The sequence below is a fragment of the Hemicordylus capensis genome, chromosome 1, assembly GCF_027244095.1.
Source record: "Hemicordylus capensis ecotype Gifberg chromosome 1, rHemCap1.1.pri, whole genome shotgun sequence".
In the NCBI taxonomy this organism is placed as follows: domain Eukaryota; kingdom Metazoa; phylum Chordata; class Lepidosauria; order Squamata; family Cordylidae; genus Hemicordylus; species Hemicordylus capensis.
Genome location: NC_069657.1, coordinates 216,869,998 through 216,893,443, shown reverse-complemented (window position 1 = coordinate 216,893,443; position 23,446 = coordinate 216,869,998). Strand labels below are relative to the sequence as shown.

Below are 23,446 nucleotides of genomic sequence, written 5' to 3'. Positions count from 1 at the left end.
TAAATAGCAGCTGGTTCAGGCTGCACATAGTTTGAACATGTGGCAGGGAGTAGGGGCCTTCTGCCACAATCCAAATCCAGATCAGGCCTTTCTGTAGCGTGCTTTCTCCCATGCCTATTTCTAATCCTGCTGCAGGAGGAAGAATATGTTTTGCATTCTATTGAATTGCTGCTATTGTTACCCTGAAATGGTTTCCCCCAATAGTAATGTTGTTGTCAGGCATAATTAGTGTAATGCACGTTGTTACTCAAGTAGTGTCTGAGCGAATACATTTCTATTTATTTTTCAGGACACCTTTGCACTATGCAGCTGCAAATTGTCATTTCCAATGTATGGAGACGCTGGTGACCACAGGGGCCAATATTAATGAAACAGATGACTGGGGACGTACAGCTTTGCACTATGCTGCTGCTTCAGACATGGACAGAAAGTAAACAAGCCTATTTGTATTCCTTGTTTCTATTTCATTGTTAAGCTAGTGTCATTTCTATTCTCTTCAAGCAACACTCTCATTTAAGCAAAAATACGAAACCAAAAGTATTCTATTCTTAGTTGTTGGAACATCCACTAAATGCTATTCCCTTGTGGCACTGACTTATTCCTTATATCTCCTTTTCCATATTTCCGCCCACTTAGTGGGATTGCCTCTCATATTCGTGCAAATTTGAGCATCCTTTTCAAGTTTTTATAATGACCGGGGGCAAAAATTTGTGATATGTATTTAACATCCAGACTAGAACAATTTTGGATTTAATGGGCCTGTTGGAAAAGCCAGACATTCAGTTACTCATTCATATATAACCTTTTCTCATATAGACAGAAATATCAGTGACATCTGTGACTGAAAATGCCCTGTAAGGTGCCTTTCTGAGTTTCATCCAGATGTAAGATTGTAGGTAGTTTTTATATATGCTGCTGTTCTAATGCTGTTCTCAGAAGAGAGTATCAAGTGGCAACAGGAGCTGCTCAAGACTAATAGCTTTCAAGATTAACAAGTCATCGGACATACCAGATGCTGTGTCAGAGTAGGAATTGTCCTTCCAATGTAGTGTTATTTCTGTGGATATTTGTGACAAGAACCCAGTGCGGTTCCACAAGAATTAGTGTGCCTGAACACTAGCAGAGTGGACTGGGAGGGGGAGAACGGACTGGGGCTGAAAGTGGGGGGAGGGGGGAATGAAGATGGGGAGGAGAGACAGGGAGAACTAGGGGCTCAGATGTTCTGTGCCGGATCAGCTAGTGTGTGTTCAAAGAAGAATTCAGTATACTCTCATATAGGCCCCCAAAGTATTTGTGAGTTAAGAGGAGGAAGCAGGATTTTATATGAACCTTGCCGTGCGGTAGAATTTAAGATATCACCATAATGCTTCTGATCAATCTTAACTTGATTAGATGGCCACCTCTTTTTCCCCCTTCTTTTAAGAGAAATCCATAAACTACTTAATTCATAGCTGGGTACATATTTCTTTGTAGCCTGCCATTCTGCATTGTAACAGAAGGTTTGATTGTTATCCCTCTGCTTAAGAGGCCAAATTCATCATAACACAATGCTTTCTGTCTAACTTTCTAAAGACCCCAAAGCAAATGAGAATGTACTCTGTACATAGGCTGTTCAACACAGATAGTTTTAAAAAGAGATGCCAACTGAATAGTATCCTAATTGGTTCTTGGAACACAAATATCAAAGAAAATATGTAAACAACTCTGCTGTTGAATAGATTTCCATGATGATGAGAACAGAACAAATTTTCTTGCAGGGAGAAAACTGAAATAGATACGGTTTATGCTCTTTAAGGGTTGCTTCATATTAGACAGAGCAGCAAATTTAGTTGGCAGTGGTTGTACATGTGATGGAGAGAGATGAGCCAATCCCACCTCCCAGACACATGCACCTATTTGACACATGCATCAGAAAACATGTACTTGCACATTCTACAGTTTCACATGGAAACCTCTGTGTGTGTGTGTGTGTGTGTGTGTCTGAAAAGTGTAATGCATGAATATAATGTAATGGGTGTTAGAAGCTGGAGATAACACTGTCAAGTGTTTATGAACAGAAACATTTTTCTGGTCTTCTGTTGTAACAGTATTTTCCTTGAGGAATCAGATCATTCAGTCCAACTGTGTGAGTGGTATGTCTCAGGTGTTTGCTGTTCCAGTATTCTTATCAACTACAGAAGCTGCCAGGCTTAAAGAGCAGTGTTTGCTTAGGAGCTAATACTGAGCCTTCTGGAGATACAGTTCTGAGGGCAGAAGTGCTGAAATTTAGTGGTGGTTCTTTATTGTTCCTGATTTCTAATGGACATCCTGAACTTCTCATTCCTATGGACTTGATTTATTTACTGTATCTATTGACACTGAAGGCATTGACCCTGGCACTCAGGATCCAGTTATACATGAGGAAATGCTTTGGGGCCGAAGTCAAGATTTTTACTCGTGAAATGGGCATTTGTGTTTTCAGAGCAGTAGTATCTAAGTCCTCTCCCCTGCTCTGCAATTCTATTTTGAGAGAGAACAAGAACATCCTGAGCTCTGAGGAAAACCCCCACTAGAACAGACTTGTCGCTAGTGGGTCACAGTGTCTGGTCTGCTACAACAAATGTGCATGCACATATATACACCCCTGCCTCCTTTGGAATTTCTTGTTTTCACCTAAAGTGGTTGATTTAGGGCCGGGATGGCCAACTCACATTTCTAGGAGTCGCTTCTGGTCTGAGGGTGGCAAAAATATTTTATTGTAGAATTCTGATAAAGTGGGGGAAGAGAGGGCCAGACTCTAATAAAGATGGCACTTTCTACCACTAATAGCTTCATTTATGGCCATATCTCAGTTCGGAATGTGCACAAACCTGTTCAGAGGCCCTTTTACTGGCCTTCGAACAGGTTTGAATACTGGCCGGTTCGAACATTGGGCGGGGGGCGGGGGTAGGACTTTACGGGTGGGAGAGGGTGCTTCACCCTCGTCAGCGCTGGAGTTTTGTAAAATCTCTTGGGGCGGCAGTGTACCTCTCTGCATGGGCGTGCAAGCCCATCTGACATGTGCATGTTCCCAGTACTTCTGGCCACTTCCATCCAAAGAGGAAGAAGGAGTGGCAGGGAGGTATGCTTCCACCCGGAGGGATTTTACAAAACTCCCATGCTAGCAGGGGGAAAGCAGGGGGATGGGTAAGTGCACCCCCCACCCTTAAAGTCCTACCCCCCATCCCTTTGAGCCACTCCCGCCTGGTTCATCCCTAATCTCAATTAGGATATCAATGGCAAGTTAACTATGCAGTCCTAGTATCTGTGAAGTGTTTCAGTACCCGAAATATCTGTAATGTTTGCAATTCTATTTCAAAAATCTGCACATGTGGAATGGTTCACGTTGCTGTTGGTCAGGGTCTTGAAATTATCTCACATTTTGCAAACTTTCTACCCAGAATTCTCTTCTACAGAGGAATTAAACTGTCTGCACATTGATCTATAATGTATAGTAGCCCTATATATGTATGCATCACTGTGTGTACACACCCTGTGAAGTTGTGATTGGTCATGTCAAAATTTTCTAATGCACGAAACAGCTTCTGTTTGGGAGACAAACTGAAATTAGAAATGGACAAACCACTCTGAAAGGAATTTAAATTGATAACACTGTTACTAAAGCAGTTTGCATTGAAATAATACTGAAACATTAATGGGAGAGTATGGTAAAGCTGTTTAGCTGGCCCATCTGATGACAGCATGGTTAATTTGGCACAAAAAGGGCGACTCAGATAAGATTACATAAGCAGAGAAGAGATATAATAGTGAGCTTGTATAGTAGACATGATGAGTGAATGATGCAGTATGTTAACGAACAGGCTTATCAATAATAAGCCCACAGCCCTAGCACATCAAACCAATGTTAAAGGTTTAATCAGCAGGATGTTGCAAATAATCTTTTAGGAAAACACACAATCTTTGTGTGTCTTACAAATAATTCTTATGATCATTTTTGTACCACAGTTTAATGCTGTGCTCCTAAGACAAACCCCAACCTGCACTGAGGGATATGAGAGATGGACAAACCAATAAAGTGAGTTGGTATGCTGCCAAGATGGCCTGAGGGCCTTGGTGGCTTGTTGTGGTCAGCCACTTGTGCTTGGCACCACAGCCCCTTTGTGGTTCAGTCTCTCTTTTGCCCGTGACAAAATAATATTGTGTCCTGTTCCAGACTGAGCCACGGTCTCTGTTGAGGCAGGGATCCGGGAGGGACGCAGACCTTGGACAAAGGGGAAAGGGGGTCAGGACCTTGGACAGCTCCAAGCAGAAACTTATGTGCTACCCAACTATCTTAAGAGGGATGTAGTTCAGAGGGTTCTTGGAGGTACAACCCAAGCAGGGTGGATTGATCCCATACCTTCTCTGGGGAAAGTTGTCTTCATACCCAGTTTTAGAAGTGCTGGCTCTGATGGTGCCAGGAAAACTCAGATTGGGCTAGCAGGTCCTTGATGGGCTCCTTGGAGTCAGAGAATGAAAACAGAGCTCTGTCCTCTAGTTAAGGTGGGAGTACTGGTTCTGGTTGCCCCAGTTATCCTGGTACTGTATAAGGGGTTCAGCAGTATTATGTCATGCAGGGTAGGATTTGTAGGATCTTCCCATCCTGTTTCATCCCCTGGATCTGTAGTCATGATACATTGGCACATGGAATTGGGGCTCAGGGGACTGGGAAGGATGAAGTTGCAGCTCCAAGTCCAGATTTGGGTTTTCAAACACTGCTATCCTTGGTTCAATCAGACTTGATGTCCCTACCCTTCCTGAAATTGGTGTCATAATTTAAGTAATATTTGAATAACTTAAATACTAAATAAATTGTGGGAAGGGCTCCTTAAGTGACTTTTGCTGACTTTGTGAGTGCAGAATAGTCTTGCATTAAAAACAGTTCAACCAACAAACCCAGCAGTTGGTAAAGGTAGCAGTTATAGAGCTGTGTTTGCCAATACTTTATGCCACCTGCTTCCATTGTATTCCCCAGCTTTCTGGCTGGGGGTGGGGGCAGGAGGCGTAGAGTAAGGATTGCTCACAGATCTGGGTGGGTGCTTCTCTCCTATTCTGAAATGTAAATATGAGTGTGTTTTAATAAAAGTTGAGCCTGTATTTCCTTTCCTTTGTCCTTATATTTTATGGCATGGACAGGATAGTTTTGTGGTAGTCACCTTGAGCAGAATGGATGTCTAGAACCTTAGACAGCATGAACAGTCATGCTATTTGAGGAAGTACTAAGCATATAAGTGTCAACGGCAGATAGATCATGCATGTGTTAAGAAACTGTATTTTGTACTTGGATATAGACACCTGATGAAGATGATAATACTACTACTAATAATTGCATTTTCAACAAATGCATATCACATCAGTCATGAAGATAACGGAAATATATAAATCAAAATACATGGACGTGGGAATCTGATCCAGTCCATATTGGTGTATTTTTATAGAGCAAAGTGGCAATTTACACATTCATGCACTCTTTATAACTGATGCGGTATGTGGACTTTTTGCACATTGTATTGGAGGATCTATCTATGTGGTTGCTAAGAGTCGACGCTAACTTGATGGCACTTAATTAATCAAATCAACCAATTAGAGGACAAAATATAGCATGCAAAGCTGCTCTCAAAACTGGTTCACTCTTGCAGCCCTGCCACAGATGGTCCTCCACACAGCCAAGGCCCTTTTGTGAGGCAAGATGAGGCAGTCACCCCAGGCAGCAAATTGTTGAGGCACCAGCAGAGTGGCAAGATGCCCCCTGGCATCACCATCAGAGCTGCATTTTGGGACCAATCTGACCCTTGCAAACTTTGCAAGGCGTGCTTCTCCTTGCAAGCCTTGCAAGAAGCATGAAGAGGAGGCTAATAGCTACTTTCCCTTCTCTCTCCCTCTAAGTATTTTCAAAGTTTGTATTGTATTGAAATGTATTTTCAAAGGGGTTGAGAACCAAATTATTGTGGTATACTTTGTACCTTATTAGAATACCACAATAACTTGGTTCTCTTAGTGAATTTTCTAGAAGTAACAGAGGTGGCTGCACACATTTATTGGATTTTGGAGCATTTGGACCAGTGTTTTCACTTTTCAAAGATGGTTCTCACTTGACAAAGACTAACATCAAAACGGAGGTTTTATCTTAGGCTGAGAATATCTTTGATCATAAAATTATACTGGACCAAATTGTTGCATGCTCTTTATTGTATGGTTTGTGCATAGTATGGTGTGGGGATCTCATTGTTTCTTGTTGATTTACGAGATCCCAGGACACATTATATATCTTTGGTATTTTCTGTGTTGGTCAGAAAATGTATTTAGAAATGTTACCTGGTGATGCTCAGAATCCTGTGTATTAGACCTGGGTGACAGTTTATACTAAAGAACCTCTGAAGTGACAGATTTCAAAATGAGTTGCGTTTTTCTGTTCCTTATGTTAAGAAGAAAGAATATTTTGGGTAACTCCCATGAAAATGCTGAAGAACTTGAAAGAGCCAATGAAATGAAGGAAAAAGAAGCTGCATTGTAAGTTTGGTGTCAATAGAGCAGTTGGACTCCACTTCTGTATAATGCTTCTGCTTCTGTGGGTTGCAGTTATTTGCGTTCCTTAGTTTTGCTCACTCACTGTGCTGCTGCATACAATAGCTGAGACTATGAAGTGCTAACCTTAGTATTCTGGTCTATTGGTGTGTGCGTCCATGTGTGCGTCTGTGTGTCCTTGTTAACATTTCTATTTCTATGGTGGCTGCTGCTGTAGCATTTCAGTAAATCTTCAGAGTGATGTACTGTTGCATTTTAAAGTGGAATACATTTTCATAATATGCTACAAGGAATGTTTGTCCTTTACAAATATTGTATTCACATCAAATGTTTCATATGCCATGATTTGTTGTTGTTGTAGTTGTTATTTCATGTCGGTCAATGGGGAGGTAGGATGTGTATGAGAGATAGTGACAAATAAAAGAAAGCATCTCTTTCCTGAATAACTTTCCCCAAGTAAACTTGTAACAAGGGGGAAGCCACTGGCATAGAGAAATTAACAAGTTAGTAGTGATACTATTTGGGATTCTGGCTGATTGTAAGGGAGTGTCAGGGATCTAGTGTCAGGGATATTTGTCCTCCCTTTAATTGAAGGAGCAAGGAGAAATTTGAAAGGTGTGGCTTCTTCGATCACAACAGCACTGTGATGAGAGAAGAGCATCTACTTTTCTGGCATTATTTGGAGGTACAATAGCCCTCTTTAGCTGAAGAGTTGGAAAATCATTTATTTCACATCTGAACCTGCAACAGAAGAATACACTTCTTTTCAGGAAATTGGAACAGTGACCACTCTGCTTTATATTTAAGACCATGTTGGCCACTTAACTCAACACAGCAAACTAAAAACTATGCTGTTGACTCTCCCACAAAAGTAGATTCCTACAAGGAGCAGTGGCTGAGTTCATCTGAAAATAATCTAATAGCACATTACTTCCAGATCATCAGTTATATCTGTACAAAATCGGAATCATGTGGTGGAAAAGGCCAATGTGTAGCAGGTGCAAGCTTCCATTAAGTATGCAGTGTTTGATAAAAGTTAGCATTATAGGGGCTTTATATTCTAGTAATTTTCCCCTCTTGGCATTGATCATCATATGCAATCAGATGGCATAACTTTGCATTGACACTAATATATAATCCACAGGTGTCTAGAGTTTCTTCTTCAAAATGAGGCCAACCCCTCCATCCAGGACAAAGATGGCTACAATACAGTACACTATGCTGCTGCTTATGGGCACAGGCAGTGTTTAGAACTGGTGAGTCGGCTCTCATCCCTGCTGAGATGATGCATGCACAAGCACCTTCTGGACATAATTTGTACTGTTTTTAACTCTGCAGACCTTTGCAATGTTACATATATATTGTGGGGGGAGAAGATGTACAAGCAGTTTCAGTGTCATACTGCATCAGAATTGACAGAGCAGCTGTGTATTCCATAGGCATCCACAGGAATAAAAAACTGGAAGCTGGGAGATAGATTGCTGGGAAACCAGCATCAAAATGTTAGAGTTTTTTTAAAAACTGGAAATGTTTGAGACCAGTGGGATGTGAACGGGTGAAGGGATGAACAGGGGCATGCCTGGGGTCATAGTCATAGTTAGAATTTGCTTCTATAGTTGTTAAAGTGCCACTGACAGACCACTTGCCAACATTGGCTGCTGTTTCTCCTAGAGAGTTTTTTAATCCATTCTGCTCCATGAGCCTTCAAGGATGGACCAAACTTTGTGGGGCCTGAAGGAGCTTATGGGGAGGGAGAGTCGCTTTCTTCAGAATAATAGTTAGACTATGACAACTATGTTGTCCTGAGCTTGATGTAGAGCACCTGTTTCCAGGTCAGTGCAGGCGGCCAATAGCATGCTGGAATAGGTGCTATATGAGATGGCTGTTATGGTGCGCAGACCCAGAGCCTGCCTTCAAACACTGATTTGGTGTATATTTTGAAGCGCCCCCCCCCCCGGACAATAAACATGGTGAGCACTGTGCTACCTCTGAGATTAGCTGAATAAAAAGCTTTGTTGATTAAAAAAACATTCCAGGCCACAGTTGCTGTTCCAGAAGCATGCTGCTACCCTGCAATCTCTCTCAAGTTTTGTTGCTGCTCAGCTGGAAAAGAATGATATTTTAAATAGTTATGGCTGTAACCTTTGGCACAATTTCACAATTTATAGCTACTCTTTGTCATCATTATACTTTATTTTAAAACAACTTTGTCGAGAAGACTATGTCTACCCAACACCGCATAGTCTGGGAAGTCAGTGAGGCAGTTGCACAGTTTTAAATAACATGTTAGAAAACAAAAAGGAAAGACGCAGATGCTTGAATCCCATCCATCTCTATTTGTAGTCAACCATTCATAAAACGTTTGAGTGATAGACCCATGTATTTATGAATAAATGAGTGTCGGTCATTCCTGTCTGCTTTTACTATACTAAAAATAGCCTCTTGCCCCAGTGAGTTCATTCCTGTCTCTGCTAATTCTTTCAAGACTACATTAATCAGAAATAGTAACTGATGTCATTTGATAATATTTCAGCACTATGGTATGATTAACATCGCTGAACTGTATTGGTTTTTTGTTAGCTGTCAGTCCAAAGAAATGTTCTATTATAGGGGGATGAGTATAAAGTGTAGATTGTCATCAGATGATGTGTGAAATACCCTCAACTGGTAAAACTGCTTTGTGTTGGTTGAGAGTAGATAGATAAATGTCTTTCTTCCGTGCTTCTTAATTGGTCATTGGAGGTAATACATTTCCTCCCCTTTTTAAACACCCCTCTCCCCATTCCCCCCCCCTTTTTTACTCTTAGAGAAAACAAGTGTTGCCGAATTGCAATCAGTACTTGCTTTTTGACAGTGTGATGGTGTAATTGGAGGAATCGAATTTAAATATGCATCTTTTACAGAAAAATACAGTCTTTGTGGTTCTTATGCTGTGGGAACTGTGCTCAGCAGATCACTGTGAAATGCAGAACCTAAGTTCTGAAAAACAGAAAGCATCAACTAATAGCTTGTTATCTATAAATCTATCATAGTGGGAGTTTAATTAATTAATTAATTAATTAATTAATGGCAGTGGAGTAACCTCAACAAACTACCCAAAAGGTTATCTGGCAGTTGCTCATAAGTCACTCAAGGCAGCTACTGGGCTTTTAAAATTCCTTTTGTCTTCCTCCAACATTTCTTACAGTAATTTGATTCCACCTTCCTGTTCTTTTTGATAGCTTTTCTTACTACTTCAGCACCCTTAGTCTCATTTTTAAAGATGCAGCACAATTGTCATGTAATACATACAGAATTCAGATTGGTGTAAGTGCTGGGCAATCCCATTAGAGAGATTAGTCTCAGACATGGTGACGCCATTATGGAACCATGGTTACTTCAAAAGCAAAAGAGGAAGCTTTTGATCTTTCTCTCTCACGCAAAGGTGTATAAGAGAGGAGGAGGGAGTGAAAGAGCCCAAACCTTGTGCAGGTTCATAATGATAAACCATAATTGAACTGGATCAATATCTGCTTGAAGACACAGAGATCAGGAACAACTTGAATCAGCCACAGCTGATCTAAGTCAGCAGTACATAGGCTTCTGCTCCCTGATGGTCTATTAAGTGTGGAAGTTGGTGACTGAAGCCTGAGCAACTCACTTTTGTATACTGAATATGTAATTCTGTTTCTAGTAATATGCTTGTGGAGAAAGGTTTTGAACATGCATGGTTCCTAAAGCTAGCAGATTGGGCTTTTAGCTGTCAGGTGCCAAGGATGCCCATACTTTAAGTACCTCTCTTGTGATCAGGAATCAAAGCACTCATATGTGAAGAACCTCCTTGCATCTCCCCCACCCCCACTGTTCACCACCACAAACTTGTACTGTAACCAAATATCTCATTAATTCTTCCTGTCTGTCCTTCAGTTCCTGCCATTCATTCAGTCACACACATTTCCCATAGGAAGCCTTTGGAAAATGTACCAAATGTGTTAATCTAGTTTCCAAATTGCTTCTATTGCTGGGTTGAAGATTTAAAGTAGATTATTTAAAGTGTTGTGCAAAATGATTATATATTGTTTGAAAACACACAATGGTACATTTTCATAAGTGAAAATAGAGAAGTCTCTCTGCCCCTAAGGAGTTTGACTGGGCACTCCCATACCTGAAGTCTGCATAGATATTCTTAATTGGCTGGGAAATGTTTCAGAATAAACCAGAGTACAGTGTGTATTCACGAATGTGGCATAGTGATGTGATATGAATGCTTTGACAGTGGTTCTGTAAAAACCTGTAATTATACTGTTAGAATTAGCAAGTACACAAATTGTGGGTTGGATCCTGACATGTGTAAGAGGAAGGAACTAGGTGCAAAGGATCTTCCCTCCCCTCTTTCCAGAGCCGTCCCCTAACCCCTGCCCCCCAGCTTCTCTTGAGCTTCTCCTCAAGAACAGGAGTCCGAGTGGTGGAGGGGATTGTAGAGGGAGAGGGGAATCTCCTGAAATCAAGTGGAGGCACCTCCCATGTGTGGAGCTCCACTCACAGAAGTGCTTCCATCAGATATGCAGCAATGTACCCCTCCTCTGTTACCCATCCCACTGATGCACAGTGGGCTGCTGTGGGGAGGATAGGCAGGGAAGTCCCCCCACCTTCCGTGCAAGCTTCCTTGTACAAATCAGGATACAACCCATTAAGTTAAACTGTAGCAGTAAATGTGCTGAGAGACTTAAAATCATTAATTTATATATCTGCAGCTCTTAAAAACATTAAGTGCTTTTACTTGAAAGGTCTGCCTTGTATTGCTACCCAGTATGTTATCTTCCCATTGTATTCATTTTTGGGGAGACAAAATTTGAAATATTGACTTCACATGCTCAAAAACCGGAATGCAAATTTAAGTGTTACTGTTCATTATTTTTCAGATCATGAGCATGATTGTGGTGTGCTTGCAAGTTAATGCTATGATATTGTTGAACATATAAAGCTTATAAATAATTTGTTTTCTGCAGCAATGGCATTTCTTCAGCATTGTGTGTTTATATGTATATTCAAATATATATTACTCAGGAAACAAGCACTGATGTGAAATATAGCATTCTATCTATTAATACCATAATAGGATTTCAGTAGATGATATATATATATATACTTTTAAGTTTTGTAATGCAATTGTGCACTATTACTGTCATTTGGCATGTGAACTGAACTTTAAAAAAGCAACAGAAGGCTGGCTACCCAAGTCCAAACATTCTTATTCCAAAGTAAGTCCCACTGGGTAAAATGGGCTATGTCTCATAAGAAGTATTGTAAGGAATGCAGCCTTAATATTTAACACCTGCTAACTTGACTGTATAATTTGAAATCAGCTAAAGTGGCCCAGTGGATAGTGGTGGAGCTGCTCATGGGAGACTTGGCCTCAAATACGAGCTTAGCAACAGACTCAGTAGAAAGCTTTTGGGAGAGAAACCTTCTTTCCTGACTCCTCTGTCTCCACAGTTGTCAGAACAAAAAATTCAGAAAAATCTTATTTCCTGTCCTGAGTTTTAAGCAAGAACCAGGTATTATGGGAGAAGGACACATAACTCTGCAACTCCTCTTCTGCGCTCCTCCTGGAAATGTCTAACACTACAAAATGCATGATATGACATCACTGTGCTGCATGTTTTTCTGCTCCGGCAAGCAGCAATCAATGAAGTGGAGCAAGGATGAGGAGACTTGCAGCCAAGTAAAACTGCATCACACTTTTTGTCTTAAGAACAGCCCTGCTGGATCAGGCCCAAGGCCCATCTAGTCCAGCATCCTGTTTCACACAGTGGCCCACCAGATGCCTCTGGAAGCCTGGAGACAGGAGTTGAGGGCATGCCCTCCCTCCTGCTGTTACTCCCCTGCAACTGTTAATGGTTTGGGCCCGGGGCATTTGAGGGACCGCCTGCTCCCAAGGGTTGCTGCCCGCTTGACGAGGACATCTGAGGGGGCCCTGCTCCGGGTGCCGACAATGAGAGAGGCCCGGCTGTCGTGCACTCAGGACAGGGCCTTCTCTGTTGCTGCCCCCAGACTTTGGAATGCTCTCCCAGTGGCCATTCGCTCCTTGGACTCCATCACGGCTTTTAGAAAGCTTGTTAAAACTTGGCTTTTTATCCAGGCTTTTACATAATCGTTTTTACTGCTGCTTCTGTGTGTTTTTACCTGTTGTATTGTTTTTATGCTTGTATTTTATAGATTTTAAATTTGGTTTGTTTTCATATTTTTTAGCTTAATATTTTTATTGTCTTTTTATTGTATGTTTTAACTTTTGTAAACCACCTTGGGGTTGTCTTTTAACAAAAGGCGGTATATAAATGCAACAATCAATCAATCAATCAATCAATAAAACTGGTACTCAGAGGCATCCTGCCTTTGAGGCTGGAGGTGGCCTATAGCCCTCCGACTAGTAGCTGTTGATGTACCTCTCCTCCATGAAGTTATCCAAACCCCTCTTAAAGCCATCCAGGTTGTTGGCTATCATCACATCTTGTGGCAGAGAATCCCACAAGTTGATTAGGCATTGTGTGAAAAAGTACTAGTTTGTTGGTCCTAAATTTCCTGGCAAGCATACTACTTACTAGTAGTCATGACCAGGAGAGAGAAGAGGAAAAGTGGATGAAGTTAGTAGTGGCAGCAGCTATAAAACATCTCCCCTGATGTCTATAATAGCCTTTGGAATTAGATGAAATATGCAAGTAACAAACTAAATAGATTAGATCGGCCTCGCATCTTTAATGGTACTGTACTATATAGGAAGCTGCCATATACCGAGTCGGACCATTGGTCCATTTAGCTCAGTATTGTCTACCCACACTGGCTTCTCCAAGGTTGCAGCCAGGAGTCTCTTTCAGCCCTGTCTTGGTGATGCCATGGAAACATGCAGGTGCTTTTCCCAGAGCAGTCCCATCCCCGAAAGGGAATCTCTTATAGTGCTCACATATGTAGTGTTCCATTCAAATGCAACTAGGCTGGACCCTGCTTAGCCAAGGGGACAATTAATGCTTGCTACTACAAGATCAGATCTCCTCCACAGCCTGCTAAACTGTGAAGCAGTTTTTATATAAACCTCTTCGAGAACTTTTCTTGAAAAACAGTATATAATAATAATTATTATTATGCTATTTACACACAGTCTACCAGATGTTATTGACTGGATTTGGTACTTTAATTATCAGGCCCTTTTCAAAGGTCTAGGATAACTAAAGAAGATGATGATGATGATGATGATGATTAGTAGTAGTAGTAGTAGTTATCAAATGCCAACAAGAAGAAATGGAACAAAGAACAGGAAGAAGGGCATGTTGGAAGAAGGGGAAAGAAGATAAAGTTTAAGAGTTGGGAAATGAAGAAGGAAGGAGCACAAGATATGTCTGAAGTCAAGGCGTAAGGGAGTTGGCCCAGTTGAGAGAACCATTTGCTTCCAGCTCATTGGCTAATGATCCAAGGCAGCTAGGAGTGACAAAAGGATGTTAACATCTGGAGCTTATGGTGTGAACTGCGTTGCATATTTCGTTTCTAATTGACACATGCCCATCCCATTAAAAATGCAGACTGCCAAAACAGAAAGTTTTAATCTGTGGGACAGCTAATCTGACAAGTATTGAAGTATTTATATAAATGTAAATGCCTAATTGAGGTGTCAGTGTACTTGGGAATCGGATACCTTCCCAAGAAGAAGTTTGAATCCTAACTGCATTTCCTCAAACTACTACATTCCTTCACCTGTTTACCTAGCGTGGCAATAACGGTAATATATTGTGAACATGTTGAGCCCATCTGAGAGCTGGCAAAAACTGAAGCCTGGGGGTATTTATGTAGTTATGCAGACAGAAGGATTTCTCTAGTGTGTCTTTTTGTGGTGCAATATATAATTATACAAGATCCTCATGGTAATTTATTCTCAATTAGTATAAAGAATTATGCTTGGCAAGAGGTACTAGAAAACCATTACTTGTATCTCTTTGAGCTTCATTTTTGTACATTTGTTGTCCCATGTTTTCCAGCTGTACATCTGAAAACCTAGAGAACTATCGGTTTTAACATCAAATTTGTGTTTATGCTTCATGTTACAGCTAAGGAATTTAGCATTCTGGGTAGTAAGCTCATTAACCTTTGTTTCAGCATTCTAATCTGCTTTAACATTAAACCAATGATGGGGCTTTTGAAAATACTCTCAATCCAGCATTCCCCTCCCCACCCCCACAACAATCTTGCTTCCCTGATAACTTTCAAAACTTTTGTGCTTTACTCTGAAATTTATTCATTAGCTGCTTTGCTCAGAAAATACTCTTAGAGTGTTCCATGTTAGAACATGGAACTGGAAGATATTCCCTTAGGGCAGGGGTGGGGAACCTTGCCCTCCAGCTCTTTTTGTACTACAACTCCCACCATCCCCAGCCACAATGTGGCTGGGGATGATGGGAGTTGTAGTTCAACAACAGCTGGAGGGCCAAGTTTCCCCACCCCTGCCTTAGGGGATGGAGCCACTCTGGGAAGAACATCTAGGTTCGAAGTTCCCTCCCTGGCATCTCCAAGATAGGATTGAGAGAGATTCCTGCCTGCCACCTTGAAGAAGCCGCTGCCAGTCTGTGTAGATAATAGTGAGCTAGACGGACCAATGTTCTGACTCAGTATATGGCGCTTCCTATGTTGATATTTGTATGGTTGGGTGATGTTCAATAATGGAGATAAAATTAATCAGAAAATGAGCTTTTCATTTTAGGAGGCCCCTTTGGGAAAGAATGCACTAAGATGACAAGGGAATGGGATTAACATTTTAATTTTTAGAGTTTTTCTGCACACTAGAGAGTGATATTCTCATAGCTCATGTAATTGAGAACAAGCAGTCAAATGTTATATTCATGCTACATGCTGGCAAAAATCTAATCACTATGTTGGCTGCTGCTAAAGGCAGTCTTGCCAGAGATTTCAACAGAAATGCACCAAAGAGTGTTGACAGACAGTCTCCTCTACCTCCAAGTGAAGATTGCTATAGTCCTTTCTAGACATTCCCCTTGTGTAGAATGAATATGTGCATAGGGGAATGGGATTGTGGGAGAAGGCTCTGTTACCCGGTTTTGTTTAAAGATGTGAAAACAATCTGCACATGTACAACTTTACATGAGGGAGCGATCTCTTCACATGATTGGGATCCCTGAAAGAACATAATCTCCAGCTGTATAAGGAGTGCTGCCCAATTATCTTGGGATAACTCTTTGTAGAAAGTACATGTCAAATTAGAAAACTAACAAACAACCCAAGCCAAACACATGGTAAAAGAATAAGCTAGAACAATACCACTACAAACATAGTGACCGATAGTATAGATATACATTAAAAGATTATTGCTCACCCACAATCATATATATTATCCTACCACCAGAAGTATAACGTCATATCACTTATTTTGTTTGTTCCAGCTTCTGGAAAAAACAAGCAACTTTTTTGAGGAATCAGATTCAACAGCCACAAAGAGTCCTTTGCACTTAGCTGTAAGTATTTGCTTTTAGTATTGCAATCTAACTCAAATAATCCTGTAACTTCGGTTTTTTCCTGTTAACTTTGATGTAAATCTATCACATTTGTATCCCTTTGTAGTAGGTTAGTGACTTGTCCAAGCCCATCTAAAGGGCTTCATTGGCTGAATGGAGTTTGAACTCAGACCACCCAAATCCAGTACTCTGTCCTCCACACTATACTGGCTCTCCCTAAAACATAAACTTCTTTTCAAATTAAGTGGAATTTGAGAATGTCAGATTTGTATGGACTGAAGCATCCGGTTGATTCAGATACTAGATTATTAGCTAGACCTCTAGCAGGGGTGTAGCTAGGGAAGGGGGGGCCCGTGTTCATCCCTCTCTCTGGCGTCCCCCCAGAGTGAGGGAGATAATGAAGAAAATAGGGAGGGATGGAGCTGGAGGGCCCCCAGGAGCTGGGGGCCCGTGTTCTTTGAACCCTTTCGCTCAATTATAGCTACGCCCCTGACCTCTAGATTAAAGAGTCATTTGTGGCTCTGCTGCTCCACTAATGTCTACATTATTAGTAATGGAGATTTCAGTCATAGTCAGCAATGTGTGCCTCAGGGTCAAGCTCAGGACATGGATTTTAGCACTTGAGGGGTGTGTGTGCGTGTGTGTGTGTGTATTCAGACACTACATGAGGTTTTTTGTTGGGAATCAAGTAAGAGACTTTTATCTGTGCTAATATCTGAATCAACTTGTTTCCGTGGAACTTTTGGTGAGTTCAGTGTCCCATCTTTCATTATATTTAAAGACTCCTATTCTTAAACATTTTAGGCAGTTGTCTAATTAAGACTTCTCTGGGGAAGCTCTACATTGTTCACATTTCTGTTACATTTTTTAAAAAGTGCTTCTATCCAAGGAATCTCTGTTTTAAAATCTATAGGAGCAACTGGTAATGGCTGCAGTCTTGCGGGGCAGGAGCGGGGCAGGATTAAGAGCTCAGCTCTGGGTGCTTGTTTCTTGGCAGAAAGCAACCAAATAAAAAAAATCAAATCACTCACAAGTAGTTTGGTGCAAAATGCCCCCCCCACACACGAATGCAATTTCCTTTTTTGTGCTTTTCCTGTGGCTCCTGCAACCATGATAGTCAACTTCTTTGTTCATCCACACCACTTTTTCTTTGTGCAGGGACATTTGCATAGATTCTGCTGCTGGGTGCTGTGCTGCAAGGCCACAGCACAGTAGAGGAACAGGGGCTGCCTAGTCGTCATAGGGAGGCATGTATAGATTTGGATGCTGGACTATGAATGTGTGGTTAGAGAAGAATGCAGTGCAGGAATGGGCTTTCTGCCTACAAGTAATGGGCAAAACTTCACCTAGCTTTACGAAAAGCATTGACAAAGGTCCTACATCACAACTTATAAACAGAACCTGCCTACCTCCCCAATAAACTGCTGGGATAAAGTTGGAATCTGTTTAACATGATATAAATTTCTATCACTCTTATCTCTCTATATTATGATATGAATTTTTATTCTTTTCTCATGGATGTTCTAATATTGTATCTAACCCTGCCTTGCACTTGAGCAAGAGGGAGCATGATTTTTACCCATTTCTCCCACTTTGCTCTCCTGTCCCTCACATTAACCAAAAATAGGATGATGTGTGGCATGGGGGGCTGGAGAGGGAAGGGAAAATTATAAAAATTAGCCCCTCGCTGCCACCTCCACATGATCACAAAACAGTGCAAATGGAAGACTGGGCTAGCGGGGAGGAAGCCTTAAAAAGCTTACCTTCCACAGATGACCAAGGGCTCCGTCCTTGGTGGTTGGATCACCTGCCCAGACAATTACTGACTGCTGCCAGTAGCTCAGAGGGTCGAGCGCCAAGATGAGTTGCCCTACTCCGCCCCACCCTCCAGAGCTCCCATAACGCACCATATGAGTGCATGATACATTATGGGGATCCTCCCTCCCCTCCCCTCCCCTCCCCTCCCTGAAGCTGGCCAGGAGCCCCACAGTCTGCTAGCCCCGACTGAAAGCAGCCAGGGCTGACAGACAATCACAAAAATGGGGTTAGGCTACAGAGGCAAGTTTGCCACTGAGATGCCGCCGGGATCAGGCCCAATCCCAGTGGTACACACGTGCAGGCAAAACCTGGCTTGGCTTCCTTAGCCCAGTTTTGCCTGTGTGTGTGAATAGCTTCAGAGTTTAGATAAAACTCCTGATCCTCAACTTCATTTCCTTATGTCAGTCACTTGAGGTAAAGGAATGTAAATCCAGTGTATGTGAACATGCCCTATGAACATGGAACTAGTTGTCTTTGGCCAAAACTTGCTTCATACACAAGACACAAAACTCAACATAAATGTGTAACACATATCTTTGTGCATATTTCAGTCTCATTAACAGTAATGGGAAGTTGCACATCAAAGGAATAATTAGGCCTCTTAATCCTTGTGATTTTTTGGAATAGTATAATGTTTCACTATTACAAAAATAGTAAATTAGTATGAATTTAAGGGAGCAATACATATTTTAGGTCCTTCAGTGTCAAAATGTCAGATTTTGTCAGCTGAACTGACAAATCCAAAATGGTGGCTCCTGAGCAAACCACATGGAATGAGTACAAGTGTTTGCAAATAATACCCAGACGGACTTTTATTTGATATAAGTGACATATGAGTCTACAAAATAGAGTCTAAAACAGCCCTTGAATCATCATCCGGTTCTGAGTAAAACAATTTTACACTATAATTTTTGTGATCCTCAGTTGAATGTCAAAAATTTTAGTGTAAAATTGTGTTTAGCCAAACTCGCATGTACATCAAATTCATCACTAGCTCTGCATTTAAGGAAACCGCTCCTCTGAAAGTATCAGAAGTTGTTCATGTCACACTTTGAACAGTGAATGGAGAGCTCTAGAACAGGACAGGTTACGACATTTTTCTGTGTATTGGACCAAATTCTTTGCTTCCATTGTAGGGTGTGTGTATGTGGCTTAACTTGCTTTCTGAAATCATTAAGGTCCAGTTTTCACTCAACATTTTACTGGGATAAAGTCACTACAAGGTGATTTTATCACATTGTTTTATGGTGGTTCTTAATATTAAGAATAGCTTTATTACAATTGCAACAGACAAAATTATTGACTTTTTTGATGTGGTGAATTAAAAAATGGAATTTAACTGGCTGCTTCAGACTATAAAATTATGAAACAAAAAGGTTCTCAGAATGACAAACTCTCTTCACTGTTTTCAGTTGTAATTATAATAGGGGAAATTTTTTTACACTTCAACACAAAATGGTTGCTAAGTCCATGGCCCTTCTTTAAGTATCCATTTTTCATCTACAGGCTTATAATGGTCATCATCAAGCCTTGGAAGTGCTTCTCCAGTCTCTGGTAGATCTGGATATTAAAGATGAAAAAGGACGGACTGCCCTGGACCTGGCTTCATACAAAGGACATACTGAATGTGTTGAAGCTCTCCTCAACCAAGGTGCTTCTGTCATAGTAAAAGATAATGTCACGCAACGAACCCCACTTCATGCCTCAGGTACGTGAATGGCTTTGTTATTTTCATATTTGGTTGCAACAGAATTGCATGCAGAGAAGAGGACCACACGTACAGGCCAGGGTTCTGATAGTTGAAGAGGCAAGTCACTTTTTAAACTGAAGAGTATTATTTCTTCAGCAGTGGGGAACAGATGCAGTGGAAATAACAAGTGAAACTCCAACTGAGCACATGCTTCTCACCATGTGCTCCTGCTTCCTCTTTGGACTATGGCCATACCTTGATAATGCCTAACTGTTGTGAGAAACTAGTGATTGTGATAGAGAAACTAGTGATCGTGAGAAACTAGTGATTGATTACTGATGGGCTCATCAGCTCTCAGAGCTACTCCATTAATGAGCTGACACAAAGAAACTGTTTCTTAGTTTCCCCCTCCAACCTCAGTTATCAGTTTCTTCTCTAATAGTGTTCTGCATTCATCCCCCACTAACAGGCAAGCATGAGTTGTACTCAAAATGCTGTGATATTAAGCACACTAAGATATCACAGCAGGTTGGGGTAGGGTAAAATCGAATTGTAAGGCGGAGTATATATGTTTTGTAATATTATAGCAATGGCTTATATGTATAGTTAACAAGAACAGTGCAGACTGGTAAGCGGGAAGTCAATATTTACTTAATTAAGTGTAACTTGATTGTTAAGATATTGTAAAAATCAATAAAATTTTAAAATGGCAAAGAGTTGTACTCAAAATGCAGAGAAACCCTTTCTTATAACCAAAGGCTGAAATGTTAAGATATCTTCTGCTAATAAAGAAGTAAAATTGATTTACTTTACTCCACTCTTCATTCCCAACGCCAGAAATCTTCATCAGAAATCTATAGTATATATTATCCATTCCTTTGCTTTCTAGACTACTAACAATTCCCATGGCTTACTGAACTGACAACTGGGCCTTTTTGAAGCCATTGTTTACGCAAACAAGTGAAAGAATAGTCTCTCACTATTTTTTCTAATTGATCTTTAATTGATTATAAAGTATAGACATCTTTATTTTTCCTATGCTCTGGTTTAGCATGGAATAATATGCTGCTGTTTCTCTAATGTTTCCAGTTAGCTGTATAGTGCCAAACAGAACAAGAGCAATTCTTTGCATTGACAAGTTGCACTACCACAGCATAGTCCAACATCTATTGGCTGAACAAAATTTGTCCACTGTCCACTAATAGTAGTAGCCTCACAGTGTGTGTGTGTGTGTGTGTGTGAGAGAGAGAGAGAGAGAGAGAGAGAGAGAGAGAGAGAGAGAGAGAGAGGTGGGTGGTATTTTATTTCATATAGCAGTTGATCTTGTTGATTCCAGTGAAGCAGAAAACTACCATAGATAAAAGTCTATATATTCACTTGCTAAGGCTGCAATGTTAAATGACTGTACTTACATACAGAGGTATGATCCCTGTAATATACTGGGACTTAATTTTGAGTAAACCTGCCTAGCATTGTGCTATAAATTTGAGAACCTCTCTTCTTTATAGGTATTTATAGACACATGAGGAAGAAATACCTGATATTTGGGACAGCAGCACATAAATAGATATAAAAGTAAATGTTGTGCCTAGACTCTTCTAGCATTATACAAATAAATATTTTTTCCCCTTTGTAGTCATTAACGGGCATACACCATGTTTGCGGCTTTTATTAGAAGTAGCAGATAACCCCGATGTGACAGATGCCAAAGGACAGTAAGTTTACTTTGTTTTGATTTGCTTGTGTGAAATGAGTGGCGTTTTGGCAAATTGAATATTTTTAAGAACACACATCTGGATTTGATTATACGTGTCTGCCAACCTGATTTGGAGATTCTCATGCAGAATCGGGTTTCATGTTCTCCAGTGCACAATAAGATCTCCCTCTTTCCCATGGCCAACAGGTGATTGGTAATGTCAGCCCTGTGGCATATGAAGAGTGGTGAGTGGTGGGAGAGAAGCAGCACCTGGAAACAGCAGCTACTGCTAAAAGCAATTGGTGACCAGGGATATAGAACCATTATGCTGTAATAGAATCTTCAAGATAATTGCTTCTATTGCTTATATATGGCATGCAAATATGCCCATAAATTATATGCATAGTAGGGATGTGCACAAATCAATTTTTTGATTCGATTTGTGCCTGAATTGAATCATCCCTGATTTGTTTTGTGTCTGAATCTGTCTTCCCGATTCACCCCAGCTTCAATTTTGATTTGATTTGATTTGGATTGATTCGGACCACTTATACAGTTCCTATGGGCACCAAATTTGGGTTGTGGGTAGGTCCCCATCGGTGCTACTTACCACCCAAATTTCAAGGCAGTGGGGCACTTGGTTGATTTTTAATTATTATTATTACTGATTTTGTATATTTCCACCATAGGAAATAATGGGGATTCCAAGTTGCCCACCCTAACCCTAACATGGATCCCCAGCTTTCATTAAAAACAAAAAGAAAACTAAGCTCTAGCCTTTGTAGAAGCGGAGTTATGGAGCAAAATGTGCAGTCACTATTTTTCAGCTATTTGGATTCTTTGGTGTATAATAACTTTTCCTCATAATGAATCCCTATGAGAATTCATTGCACACCTTCATTTCTTATATTCATTCTGACTGCCATTGGACAGTGCCAACTTTCAACTGCCATGTGCAAACTACACTCCCCCCCCCACCTGCAAGACAGTGTGGTACTCGTTTTATTTTTTAGGAATATTGAAGTGTTTAGATTCTTTGGTGTCTAATAACTTTTCCTCAAAATGAATCCCTATGATGATTCATTATACATCTTCATTTCTTCTGTTCATTTTGACTGTCATTGGACAGTGCCAACTATCAACTGCCATGTGTCATTTACACACTCTCTCTCTCTCTCTCTCTCTCTCTCTCTCTCTCTCTCTCTCTCTCTCGGGTTTTCAGTTTATTTTTTAGGCATTTTTGAAGTGTTAAGATTCTTTGGTGTCTTCATTACACACCTTCATTTCTTCTGTTAATTTTGACCCCACTGCTTTGCAGGTGGGGGTGGGGAATTAGTGACATCCCATGTGCCAACTATCCCCCAACCCACAAGTCACTGGGTACTCAGTTTATATTTTAGGAATTTTTGAGGTGTTTAGGTACTTGGGTGTGTAATGAAACCTCATAGAGATTCATTAGCCCCTGGTGGCGCAGTGGTAAAACTGCCGCCCTGTAACCAGAAGGTTACAAGTTCAATCCTGACCAGGGGCTCAAGGTTGACTCAGCCTTCCATCCTTCCGAGGTCGGTAAAATGAGTACCCAGAATGTTGGGGGCAATATGCTAAATCATTGTAAATCGCTTAGAGAGCTCCGGCTATAGAGCGGTATATAAATGTAAGTGCTATTGCTATTGCTATTGCTAGTGCTATTATGAGGAAAGGTTATTAGACACCAAAGAATCCAAACACTGGAAAAAAAGTGATCACACATTTTGCTCCATAACTCCACTTCTACAAGGGCTAGAGCTTTGCTTTTTAAAAAACAAAACAAAACAAAAATGAAAGCTGGAATCTGGGAGAATTAATAGGAGGGATCCAAATCTCAAATCAATTTAAACAGAATCAGGCACGATTTGATTTGGACCCAAATCTAGCCAATGGACCATAGGGGTGATTTGTTATGTATCCAAATCACCCGAATCAGATAGATTTGGGTACAAATCAATTTGTACCTGAATCGATTCGCACATCCCTAATGCATAGAGCATATGTTTTCCAGATTTGGAAAGCGCAATCACTGTAAAACAAAGGTATGGGAAGCGGTACATGGGCCTCCCCTTGGGTGGCGGCAGCACTGCTCTCATCTCCACCAACTGTGGTTCCAAATGAGTAAGTCCACATAAACTAATTTGTGTGGGCTAATTATCTAATTATTTGTGTGGGAAT

The 23,446-nt window shown here is 40.8% G+C and overlaps 1 protein-coding gene across 14 annotated transcripts in view; it reads left to right on the top strand.

Annotated features, from left to right (window-relative positions):
- Nucleotides 1-23,446, top strand: part of ANKRD44 (ankyrin repeat domain 44) — a 205,493-nt gene that overhangs the window by 144,800 nt on the left and 37,247 nt on the right. For 12 of the 14 annotated variants that reach the window (XM_053277457.1, XM_053277467.1, XM_053277448.1 and 9 more), the window contains exons 14-19: nucleotides 290-430; nucleotides 6,445-6,528; nucleotides 7,688-7,799; nucleotides 15,966-16,037; nucleotides 19,362-19,563; nucleotides 21,182-21,260. In XM_053277457.1, the coding sequence (XP_053133432.1) occupies nucleotides 290-430; nucleotides 6,445-6,528; nucleotides 7,688-7,799; nucleotides 15,966-16,037; nucleotides 19,362-19,563; nucleotides 21,182-21,260 (690 nt within the window). The remainder of the gene's footprint in view (nucleotides 1-289; nucleotides 431-6,444; nucleotides 6,529-7,687; nucleotides 7,800-15,965; nucleotides 16,038-19,361; nucleotides 19,564-21,181; nucleotides 21,261-23,446) is intronic. The other 2 variants (XM_053277421.1, XM_053277395.1) reach the window with 1 other exon arrangement.